At 50.6% G+C, this 12,031-nt stretch overlaps 1 protein-coding gene across 2 annotated transcripts in view; it reads left to right on the top strand.

The window, feature by feature from the left end:
• Positions 1–12,031, top strand: part of RTN1 (reticulon 1) — a 187,830-nt gene that overhangs the window by 100,702 nt on the left and 75,097 nt on the right. The window contains exons 2-3 of one of the 2 annotated variants that reach the window (XM_058655541.1): positions 3,867–4,595; positions 8,187–8,936. In XM_058655541.1, the coding sequence (XP_058511524.1) occupies positions 3,867–4,595; positions 8,187–8,936 (1,479 nt within the window). Of the gene's footprint in view, positions 1–3,866; positions 4,596–8,183; positions 8,937–12,031 lie in introns of both variants that reach the window. The other variant, XM_058655540.1, reaches the window with a different exon arrangement.

Below are 12,031 nucleotides of genomic sequence, written 5' to 3' on the forward strand. Positions count from 1 at the left end.
TCCTCTTAGTAACTTGGCGTTCATTCTTCCCATTGTGTTGCTGTATAGAATAAGTCCACTAATTCATTGGTCCATTCATTTGCTTATTAGTTTTGAATTGGATGTTTACTGTGTACAATATAATGTGCCAGACAGAAGGCTCAAACTGCAGGAGCTGACAGATGAACAGAAGATAACATGGACATACACATGTCGAATGTCATACAAACCACATGAGCACTGTAAACTCAGTGACAGACAATAAGGGAGAGCATATGAAGAGGTCAGGTCCTGCGGGGTATGATCAGTTGTCTACTCTGATATTTGTGTCCCTCAACATCCATATGTTGAACTTCTCACCCCTGAGTTGATGGCACTTTGAGCTGGGGTCTTTGAGGGGACGTGAGGTCGTGATGGAGATTAGTACCTTTGGGTTGGGACTGGGTCATTGGGGTGGCAGGCCTTTTCCACACACCAAGCACCATGATCTTGGACTTCCCAGGCTCCAGAGTTCATTTCTGTGGCTTGCAGGAAGCCAGATTGTGGCAGGGGTGCTACAGAGCCCAAATGGAAGAAGGTGACCGGCAAGTTCATCAGGGAGGAGGTGGCAAGTAGAGCTCTTTGTCTTCGATGTCTTGAGGTTGAAGGGCAGAGATTGGGTGTGGAGAGTGACTGGACTGCCGAGTACTCTGAATTGGAGGGTGAAAGACAGTGTAGACAAGGCATACAGCCGGCCAAGGGCTGTGAAGGCAGGTGTAGAGGGCGGAGACTGGCCATCTGCAGTGTCTCGGTGCAGTTTAAGGATTCTGCAGAGAGACATGATGCTGAGCAAGTGACACTTGTGTTGAGTGGGATAACTCTTGGAGCAGGAGACAGAGAGCTGGAGGGTGAGCAACAAGTTGGTGAGAAGGGCCAGGAGCTCCAGGATGGTGCCTGCAGTGGAAGGACTGAGCGACAGAAACATGGCAGTGGCGGTGACACAGCCTGGCTGCCACTCCTCACACCTCCAGACCACTCATGTCCATGGGAAAAATCCTTCGCTACTTTCTGCTGAACTTGTGACTTACTGTTTGCAAGTGGCTCCAGATAATGGTGGTAGAGAATTCCAGACCAGATATTTCCACTGAAATATTACAGACCCATTTCCCCACCTCCAGGGAAGTTTTTGTGTGGGATTAAGCCCATATAATAAAGAAGCTTTAAGTGATTTTTTTTCCTAAGACACACACACACACACACACATATATATATATACAAACACACATATAATTTATATAAAGGGATATGTGTACTCATAGATTGAAGTTTGATAATTTTCCTTTGGTGGTCTATGTATGCTTTGGCAATCAGGCTCATTGTTACCATTACTGCCTTTGCTACTGAGCTTCCTGTGGGAGTTAGATCCCTGGCTGGACCACTGTGCCTGTGACATCTTGGGTAAGTTATTCAACCCCTTTGTGCCTCTGTTTCCTCACCTGTAAGATGAGGCTGAAACTGAGATTGCTTTAAGAGTTAAAAGAGTCAATATCAATGAAAATCTATCTATTTTTAAAAGGTTTATTTTTTTTAAAAGTAGAGTTACAGAAAGACAAGAGACAGCATGCATACATCTTCCATCCACTGTTCACTCCCCAAAGGGCTGCAAAAGCCAGGGCTGGGTCAGGTTGATATCAGGATACAGAAACCCCATCCACATGGGGTTTAGGGACCAATTGTTCCAGCCATCATCTGATGCCTTTCCAGGCACATTAGCAGGATGCTGAATCTGAAACAGAGCAGCCAGGACTGGATTGAATGACAGCCAACACTCTGATGGAGTGACAGTTGCACAAGGATGACTTAAGCCATGGTACCACAACTCCAGGCCTGTAGTGTGGAACCACTTGTAACATTCGACAAGCACCCAGATGTTAGCTACTGAAATTATATTACTGCTGCTACTGCATTGTTTTTATGTGAGTTGGTGCCCTACTCTGGAATGTTCTTTATTGTATCCAGAGTTTTTTTTATCTTGTACATAGTGAGCATGTGGTGTGTGTGTGTGTATTACATGATGTGCTGTATACATGAGACCAGAGTTTGGGATTTTACAAAACTGTGGTAAGAATCAGGTAAAATTCCACAGCCTAGCATGTGGTGAAGCTTTAAATGTCAATTTCCTTCTTCTTCTTCTTTTTTTTTTTCCTGGCTGCATTGTATAGCAAAGCAAAGCAATGAAAGCTTTCCTTTTCTGCTCACTGTTAGTGTTTTAGCCTGGCTATGCGCCGAGTGAAGGCCGATTGAAAACATGTCGTAGACTCAACCTCAAAAGCTTTTTCACTGCTAGCGTCTCTAGGGGAATGAAACCGTTCCCAGGGAATCACTTTGCAAAGCAAAGAGTAGCAGCAGAAGGGTGGAACCTGAGGAACTGAAGCAACAGGGACACGCATCATCAAAGTGGTCCCACTTGGAGGACAGGCCATCGGAAAACCAGGAGCTCCCCTCTCTGAAGACTTCTAAAAGCAACGAGAGGAGCCTGCATAGTGTCGGATAAGCTGTCACCTGCAGTGCCTGGCACTCCTGCTTTCCTCTGAGCCAGCTCGTGCCTGGAAAAGCAGCAGAGGAATGGCCCTGCTTAGGCGCCATTGCAAAAGGAGCTCCTGGTTTTGGCTTGATGTTTTAGATCCAGCAAATGGAAGCTCTCTCCCTTTCTCTCCTTCTCTCTCTCTGTAACCCTGTGTCTCAGATAAATACATCTTTTCAAAAACAGGATGAGGGCATGGGCAGGGGTTTGGCCCAGTGGTTGAGGTGTTAGGAGAGGTCCCCTCGCCCTGGATTGGAGTGCTGGATTCAAGTCCTGCTCTATTCTCAACTCCAGTTCCCCACTGACATTCACTCCAAAAGGCAGCCCAGGGTGACCCAAATCCTAGAGTCCCTGCTTACCCGCATGAGAGACCTGCATTGGTTTCCTGGCTCCTGGCTTGAGCCTAGCACGCCAGGCTCTCATTTATAGCTCAGGAATGAACCAGAAAATAGAAGGTCTCTTTCCCTCTCCTGCCCACACTCTCCCAGAAAGCAAGAGGGAGAATGAAGATAGCAGAAGAGAGGGAAATGAGAGAGGTTGGTCAGGGGCTGCAGATTTACAATCTGATTGGAGGAACAACTTCCGGTGCTCTGTTGCGGAGGTAAAGGCCCACGTGTGACAGTCATCATTGCATACTTGCAGGTAGCTAGGAGAGACCGTTTTGAATGTTCTCACCACAGATGTTGGAGGTCATGGTTATGCTAACCACCACAGTTAGCATTATATAATTATTTAAAACATCCGTTTGCATTCCATAAATATATGCAATTGTTATGTGTAATGAAAGCTTTTTAAAAAAGAAAAAAGGAAAACGATCATCTCCCCTGGCCCTACCAAACATACCGGCAGAGAGAGACAGTGCCATTGCCAGAAACAGGGGTCCCGGAGGAGGTGGCTAGTCCAGGGGTCCCTTGAATCCTCTCCCAGTTCTGGGAGAGTAGCCACCCCCTGCCGATCCTGTCATAGCGTTTGCAATCCTAAATTAGCCTACATGTTCACTTCTGCCATTAGAACTGCGACCAGAAAAGAGGATGTATGTTTAATAACACGCTGTTGGATCACCAGCTATATGTTGAAGCAGGAGAGATTGAAACCATTGTCTAGCCCACTTGACTGCATCCCCAGTGAGTGACACCAGAGAGGCCCTGGCAGCCTCCATGCACCTCTGATCCTGGAGCCCCCTTGGGGAGGATACAGGGCAGTGATTGGCCTGAGCCCAGCACGGGAAAGGACGGAGTCTGCCCTGGGCAGGGTGGGCAGTGGTTGGGATAGGAAGGAGAATGGGGCCAGATGCCCACTGATGACTGCATGCTGTTCTTTACAGATGTGCCAGCTGTCCCCAGCTCCACCACCCTAGAAGACAGGGAAGGACCATGTTACACATCTCTCATTTCTGACCCCTGTTACCCACCGCGGGAGGAGTCCACATACTTCACTGGAATTCTCCAGAAGGACAGCGGCCACAGCACAACTGCTAAGAGCCCAGAGGACTTGGCCGCTCCTAGTGCGTCTGGGATAGAACCTCGGGGCCTGCTCAGTTCCGATTCTGGCATAGAGATGACTCCGGCAGAGTCCACCGAGGTGAACAAGATCTTAGCAGACCCCTTGGACCAGATGAAAGCGGAGGCCTGCAAGTACATTGACATAACTAGGCCCGAGGAGCCAAAGGGTCGGGAGCAGCCGCACCTGGAGTTGCATGAGAAGGACTTGGGCCTTAAGGAGAAGGACCCTGACGTCTCAGCCGGCCCGGAAGGAGCCCGCGAACCTGACACACCGGCTCCTGTGCAGGGCAAGATCCTCAAGGACCACTTATTTGAGGAGTCCACGTTTGCTCCTTACGTCGATGACCTCTCGGAGGAGCAGCACCACGCGGCTCTGCTCAGCGCTCCGGTCAAGATCATGCTCACGGAAGTGGAGGGCGCCCCCCCAGAGAAGGGCCCTGAGAAGCAAGATGTGTGTCTGAAGCCGAGTCCTGACATGGTGCCCACCGTCACCGTCTCGGAGCCTGAGGATGACAGCCCCGGGTCTGCCACGCCCCCATCTTCTGGCACAGGTACAGGCACTGCGCAAGCGCAATTCAGGGGACCTCTAAGACACCTGTTGGAGATGGGGATTCACTTTCACTGATTCGATCAACAACAACCCATCTCCCTTTAGGTCCCATCAGATTTTCTTAGTGAAGTGTTTCTCTCTTGAGTGGAGGGGGACGCTGAGGATGGGAACAGTATGGTCATTTCGCAGTCCCTGGGATTCGGAGCAGAGGGAGGACCTGCCTGCTGCCTGGTTAACTCACCCTGCCTCTGCCTTGTCTCCATCCCAGGACACACAGGTGCTACTCCCCTCCCCCCTCAGTCTCAGCACTGCCATTTTTGTCTTCTAGTTGAAGTTCTCCCAACAATTTTGTTCTCTTTCTTTTTTTTAAAGATTTATTTATTTTTATTACAAAGTCAGATATACAGAGAGGAGAGACAGAGAGGAAGATCTTCCGTCCGATGATTCACTCCCCAAGTGAGCGCAACGACAGGCATTGCGGCGATCCGAAGCCGGGAACCTGGAACCTCCTCTGGGTCTCCCACGTGGGTGCGGGGTCCCAAGGCTTTGGGCCGTCCTCAACTGCTTTCCCAGGCCACAAGCAGGGAGCTGGATGGGAAGTGGAGCTGCTGGGACCAGAACCAGCGCCCACGTGGGATCGCAGCGTGTTCAAGGCGAGGACTTTAGCTGCTAGGCCCACAATTTTGTTTTCAAAGTTAGATGTGTGGTGCCAAAGACTTCACAGAAAAAGAGGATTAACACAGGTTTATTTTGGTGTAAACCATGTTGAAATCCCTGCGTAACTTATTCACAATATGTGTCTTCCTTAAATTTTTCTAAGACCCTCTGTGCATTGAGTTACGTTTAGATAATTTTTTTTCAAATTCAAAATTTTTAGAATATTTAGAATTTTCTAGACTGTGATCTTTTTTTTGTCTTGGACATCGTCTTACTCTGACTCAAACCAGGATGTGAAACCACACTGGGACACATTCTGTAAAACATGAAGGGGACTCATGTGCCTGGGTTTCCCACCGTCTCCTCAGGGCCACCCCAGACCCTGTTTTCTCTGACCTCATTCACCACTCTCTCTATTCTTTTATCATCCTTTCTCTTGAATACCCATGAGGCATTGGGTTATCGATTAGGTGAAAGCCTGGTGGCTGCCAGTCACTGTTCCCAAAAGGCTTTGGCCAGTATCTCAGGGCAAAGAGCTTCCTTAAACTCAGAAATGGATCCAGAGCCCAGAAAGAAAAAGTCATTGCTCGAAGCTGCAGGATCAGTACAATGTAGGAAGAGCAGACTTAACGGATGGCTCTCCGGCGTGCAGTTTCCCTAAAGAAGCTACCTCAGACACTCACTCAGAAAGCTTCAAGGGTCTTAAAAAGCCACTGCACTGGGCTTGGCAGCGTGGCCTAGTGGCTAAGATCCTCGACTTTATCCCATATGGCCGCTGGTTCTAATCCTGGCAGCTCCACTTTCTTTCTATCTCTCCTCCTCTCAGTACATCTGACTTTGTAATAATAAAAAAAAAGAAAGCCACTGCACTAAATTCTTGGTTTTCAAATTTACTCATTCACTCAACAAACACTTTCTATGCATTTTCTTCTACTTAGGTACATTATGAGACACTGGTCATGTGCCAGTCCCTGCTCCCCTGTGGGACAAATGACCAATAAAAGAGCCCCGATCCAATGTGATCGTGTCTTGAGAAAGGCCCACACAAGTTCCTGAAGACCCTTGGAGTCAAAAGTGTCTCTCCAGTGAACTGAGACCTAAGGGGACTCTCCAACGAACAGGAGACAGTAACCAGGGAAAGGGGAAGGAGTGGAGTCTATGGAGGTGTAGAATCGTCAAGTGGGAGGCACCGTGGAATTCACCTAAGAGGCTGAAGGAGATGTGGGTAGTGGTGACAAATAAGGAGATTCAGGTTCCAAGTGCTTTGATGCGTGAGTGGGCCCAGCCTGAGGCAGGGACGTAGCCATGTCTCAAAGTATCCTTGCACACTGAAAGTCTTCCATTATTCTGTGGTATGAAGATGCCTTCTGTTCTCAAGACGCAAGCTCTAGATAGCCTGCCATGTTTTTACAAATCCTTGGGTTGTCTGATGGTCAGCCCGGAAGAACTGCCGCCAACCTTCAGGAAGCCAGAATGCCCAAGCATATGTGGCCCATGTATGTTGCACTTACCACATCTAAACATCACAGCTGACAAAGATGAGATGCAGGGTTCCTCCCATTCACGATTAGGGACTTGGTTGTTTTCATTAGCTCTGACTCCCTGAGATTCTGGAATAATTTTTAGAGAAGACAGAGATAGATCTGACGCACTTGGCAACATTTCTTTGCAAGTACATCAAATGAACAGCCTAAGCGATGCTTGTTCAAGAATGAGGAAGATGCTTGACTCAAGACACGGTGCTCAAACACGTTTTATGTATTATTATAAAAGTGGTTTATGCATTGTGCTTCCCTTATACAAGAATATCAGCAGGGATTTTTTTATTCACTAGTATATCCTGAATGCCTATGAGAGGGCTTAACATACAGTCAATTCAAAATAATAAATGAATGAATGATGGTGTAGGAAAAGAATAAAAATCAGATTTGTTTTCTGGAGAATTAGAAAAGCTCAACCATTACCGGGTTCTCCCACCATCCTCAAGCAACAGGTGAGCCCCTCTCACCTCCCTGTATCCCAGCAGCTTTGGAGAAAAGCCCACCAGTTCTTACTCCCAAAGGAACCAGATACCACTTAGAAAACAGGTCCTGCTGGATGGCTTGGGAAGCCCTGGCTGCTCCCCGTGTTGCCATAGTGACAGCAGGTCTCCTGCCTGTGAGGGCAAGTGCCCTAATGGACATCTGGACCAACATCAGGCGCAGGCGGGCATTGGTCCAGGAAGCTGGGGCGACTCTCAGGCTTTATTCCTCACAAGTCGGGCAGAGAGGGGGCCAGAGCTGGCGACAGGTCTGCCACCTTGGGAGCCTCGTGGAATGGTGCATTCTGGCCACTGCACAGGCTTTCTAGTAGAACCGGGTGGGGGAAGGAGGCAGGAAGGAAAGAAGGAAGGAAAGAAGGAGGAAGAAAAGCTTATGTGCTGTTCCCATTGCAAACTCTTAAGAATCGTGGTACACAAGACTCCAAAGGCTCCTTAGTCACTAGAAAGGGACCGCCTGCTGCCCAGGGAGGCAATAAGGGGCGACTGAGCTTTGTGGCTACTGGTGGGTCCAACCAGAGAGTCATGTCCAATCAGATGCTCCGAGACATTGGAAACCAAGAGGATATCGTCTAGAATCATAGCCAGATTGAACAGAAAAGCCAACGCAAGTTCTGTTGCTAAGAAATTGCTGGATCCTCTTAAATAAATAGCTAAATTCGGTCAGGTGTGTAAAAACTCCGATTCCCCTGGACCAGTGTGTTCAGGTGGCCCTTGGCTCTGGCATTGTGCGCTGTCAACAGACTATCCTTGTGTTAATAAGACATGTGTTTCCCCAGCAACGAGAAAACATCCCCTTAATGGACTTGTGTTTTCTCTCTCCACTCCCTGTCCATCTGTGTGTCCGTGTGTGTGCCTCCCCGCCTCGTGTCTCCGGCGCCCCTGGGACGGCAGAAGCGTCTGCTGCGGGATCCCCGGCGAAGGGCAGTCTCTCGGAAGATGAGCTCATCACTGCCATCAAGGAGGCCAAGGGATTATCCTACGAAACCACCGAGAGTCCCCGGCCTCTGGCCCATGTGGCTGACAGGCCCGAGCCCAAGGCCCGGGCCGGGCTGCCGACAATCCCTAGTCCCCTGGACCATGAGGCCAGCAGCGCCGAGTCCGGGGACTCGGAGATTGAGCTGGTATCCGAGGACCCGATGGCCGCCGATGACACTCTTCCTGCAGGCTACGCCAGCTTCGGCCACGTGGGGGGCCCTCCGCCACCATCCCCGGCCTCGCCGTCCATCCAGTACAGCATCCTGCGCGAGGAGCGCGAGGCCGAGCTGGACAGCGAACTCCTCATCGAGTCGTGCGACGCCTCCTCCGCCTCCGAGGAGAGCCCCAAGCGCGAACAGGACTCGCCCCCGGTGCGCCCCGGCGCCCTGGACGCCATCCGCGAGGAGCCTCGCGCTGCGGCCCAGGAGCGCATACCCAGCCGGCGGGACCTGGCCGAGCCGGGCCACTTCCTGGAGTCTCTGTCGGACGCCCCTCCAGCTGGCCCGGATATGCCCACTCGAGACGCAGCCGTGGCACCTGAGGGACACGCGACTCAGCGCACACCCGTGCAGGCGGCGACCTCGTCTCCGAGTCCGGGGGCCGCGAAGGGCCCTGGGCCTCTGGATCCTGGCGATGCACCGCTACTGCTGTTCTTCAGTAAGCAGAAAGGTAAAGCCCCAACTCCTCCGGTTGCCTCGGGTTGTTTGGGGCGGATCTTCCCTGGGCTGAAGGGGTGGGAGGAGAAGAGAGACGCCAGATCCTGGGCTGGACCCAGCATGGCAGGAGAGAGCTGCCTTAGGGGGTTTTTGCGGACTTGCCAGGCCTCCTGGGAGGGGTGACCAGGGTGCCCCCTCCTCTGCTTCCACGGCCCAGGTTCCCTGTTGGGAAAGGAAGGCTTGACTTGCATAACAGCTCCTTTCGTACTCCCAGCCTTCTCCATGAGGGGCTGTGGTCCCACTAGGCAGCCTGGGACCACCCTGCTTCTTTCTTCACTGCACCAGGTGAAGCTCAGCTCCATCCTGTTTCACAAGGAGTGAGAGATTCATACCTTGTTGAGGCTTTTGTGTCCGGGTATTCAGGAAAAGCAGGGACCAAAGTTGATTCTGGAGTCCCTCCTATCCCTAGACAAGAGTGGCTGAATGCATTTTAAATCCCTTAAGAAGTTTTGACTTCGAGCTTCCTGCGCTTAAGATCTTGAGTTGTCTTATGCGTAGGTGACATTCTCTAAAAACCATCCGTGGCACAGGACCGTGACTGTGTCATGGCCCCTGGGAAGGACATCGGAGACACAGGAAAGCAGGAGTCGCTGTGCCTGCTGTTTCGGTGAGAGGACCGTCCTGGCGGAAGCTGGGGACCTCACACCCAGCTCCCGGGGGAGCACACCCAGGCGGCACTTTGAAACAGCACATCGTAGCACACAGTCTTACTCGAGGCACGCTTCCTTAGACCCGTTCTGTTTGTCTGTTTCTTTAGAAGTGACTGGCCTGTAATGGTTTCAAGGGCGCATGCACTCTCTTGTATCTCCGTGGTGTTGGTAGCAATGAAAGTGTTTTCTACAAGGATACAGTCTTTCTCCATACAGACTGGAAGACAGCTTTAGTGGTGGGAACGCGTTCGTGTTAGGAGAATATTGAAACTGACTTGGAACTGCATATGTATTAGCAGAATATTGAACCTGAAGTGCGGTGTTTGCCACCAGTCTGACAGTGTTGGGGAGAGCCCTGGCTATTTGTGGGGAGCCCTGGGATCGGCACAAACACGTCCCCAGGGACAAAGTAGCCAACCGGAGTGCCCCTGGGCATGGACTGGTGTCACTGGTCTGTTACCAGCGCACAGCTCTATTTACTCCCCTCCCTGATGTCCCTGGAGAAGTGGCCAGGCTCCATAGCAACAGTCAGCAGGCGTGAGAAGCAGAGAGGAGAAGGCGTTTTGTGGGCCGGCCATGCTCCCGCCTCGGGGAGCCACGGCTGCCTGGAATCTGATGAAGAGCCCAGGGAACTGAGACTTCTGGTCAGTTCCAGGCCACTGGAATACCTGCAAGGTGCCCAGCAGGGGAGCCAAGCAGAGAAGTTAGGAAAGAGAGAGCTACAGTCCTTTCAAGCCCATAGACAAGCAGGGCTGTATAACCTCTGCTCCACCTGCTCAGAGGCGGCCTTTGAATTCCTGGCTCCTCCTGAAGTGCACTGCTCAGCTGTGCTACCTCTGAAGAACACCTAAAAGGCCCCTCTGGGGCAGTCAAGTGTAGGGGCCCCAGGGCAACTCAGCTCTGCTTCTACCTGCAGGCTAGCTGAGCACTGAAGTTCCCTCTGGTCTCTGGCTAGAAAGAACCTGTTTGGCCCAGCCTCCTGCAGGCTGCTGTTAATTATACCAAAATAAACATCTTTTAACTCCATTTTACATCAAAGGTTCAAGGTTCTCTCTTGTGTCCCTTGGGAAGAGCCCCACAGGATGCCATGTGGGGGCTGTTTCGACATGGGAAATCCCAGGCTGATTTTAAGATCCGCTGAAGCAAAGGTTCCCTACTGATGGCAGTGCAAGTTAGAGCTTTTTTTTATTGGATGCAGAGAGGGGTGGCGCGTGGAAGGGGGCAAAGGCAGAGAGGGGGCAAAGACAGAGAGAAGGGAGAGGGGCCGCCTGGCAGAAGGGCACGGAGATCACCACAGCGGCAGTGGCGTCACCCACCATGTCACAAATCCAGTCCCGAGTTCAAAGAGATGTCAAATCCTTGCATAAAAAAGATCTCCAAAGTTTAATGGAGTATTTCTTTTATATATAAGCTTCCTAGATTTCCAGTCTCTTTGTACTCTATTTTCTACAAACCCCTCGAAGACTCTTGCACAGCAGGGCGACTTAAAGGAACTGAGTCTGGCCCTGCTAGAAGCCTTGGCCTAAGACTAAGTGAAGGTACTGACTGCAGACCCGATTAAGAACCTTCTGGCAGTAGCATTTGGTTGTAAAACTATCATCCAGAATGTTCCTAGTATTTGACAAAGCATTATAAAAATACAAAATGAGAACATTCTCTTTGTGCAGTGGGCAAGAACACATCCAAAGACCCACTTCGAGGAATACTGCCTTAAGCTGGCTCCCTAAATGTTACCTGGACTTAGGTGGCTAAAAATTCCCGGGAATGCCTCTTAAAAATTCAGGTTCCTCCTTGAGTCTGCGGAAGGAAGACTGGGGATTCCTGATGTGAGCAGATGAGCCAAGGAGGCCAAACCTGCCGTGCAAATGACCTTGATGAGCACGCCTCGGGCTTATCCTGGTTTTTAATTAAAGGAACCGAAGGGGACTCAGCTGTTTGCTATCTCTTCCGGTTAGAGAAGCGTCAGCTCCTTTCTTTGTGGAGGGATGCGGTGCTCTACGGCCCCCTCACCGGGGATCTCTGCAGGTCCTAACTTTAGCCCCCTGAGCATGGAGGGGCCACCCCCATGGCAGGAAAAGCTTGTGTCTTCCTTGGAATTTGGAGGAAGGCTGCCTAACGGGGTCCCTCGTCCAGCGAGTGAAGCTCCCACACAGGTGCTTGCTCTTAGGAGGATTTATTGAAGGACAAACTAATTACATAACATGACAAAACAAGAAATCCAAGTATAATACAGAAGGGCAGTAACTACAGCATATTTACAGGCTTCCTCTTCTACTACTACTACTACTACTCTACCACTACTCCTCTTTGTTCTTCTTCTCTTTGTTCTCTCTCAAACTTAGGTTAAAACCCTATCAACAGCCAATTGCAACAGGGCTGCTTGGCCACGCATCAAACA

The sequence above is a fragment of the Ochotona princeps genome, chromosome 26 (genome assembly GCF_030435755.1).
Source record: "Ochotona princeps isolate mOchPri1 chromosome 26, mOchPri1.hap1, whole genome shotgun sequence".
NCBI lineage: Eukaryota > Metazoa > Chordata > Mammalia > Lagomorpha > Ochotonidae > Ochotona > Ochotona princeps.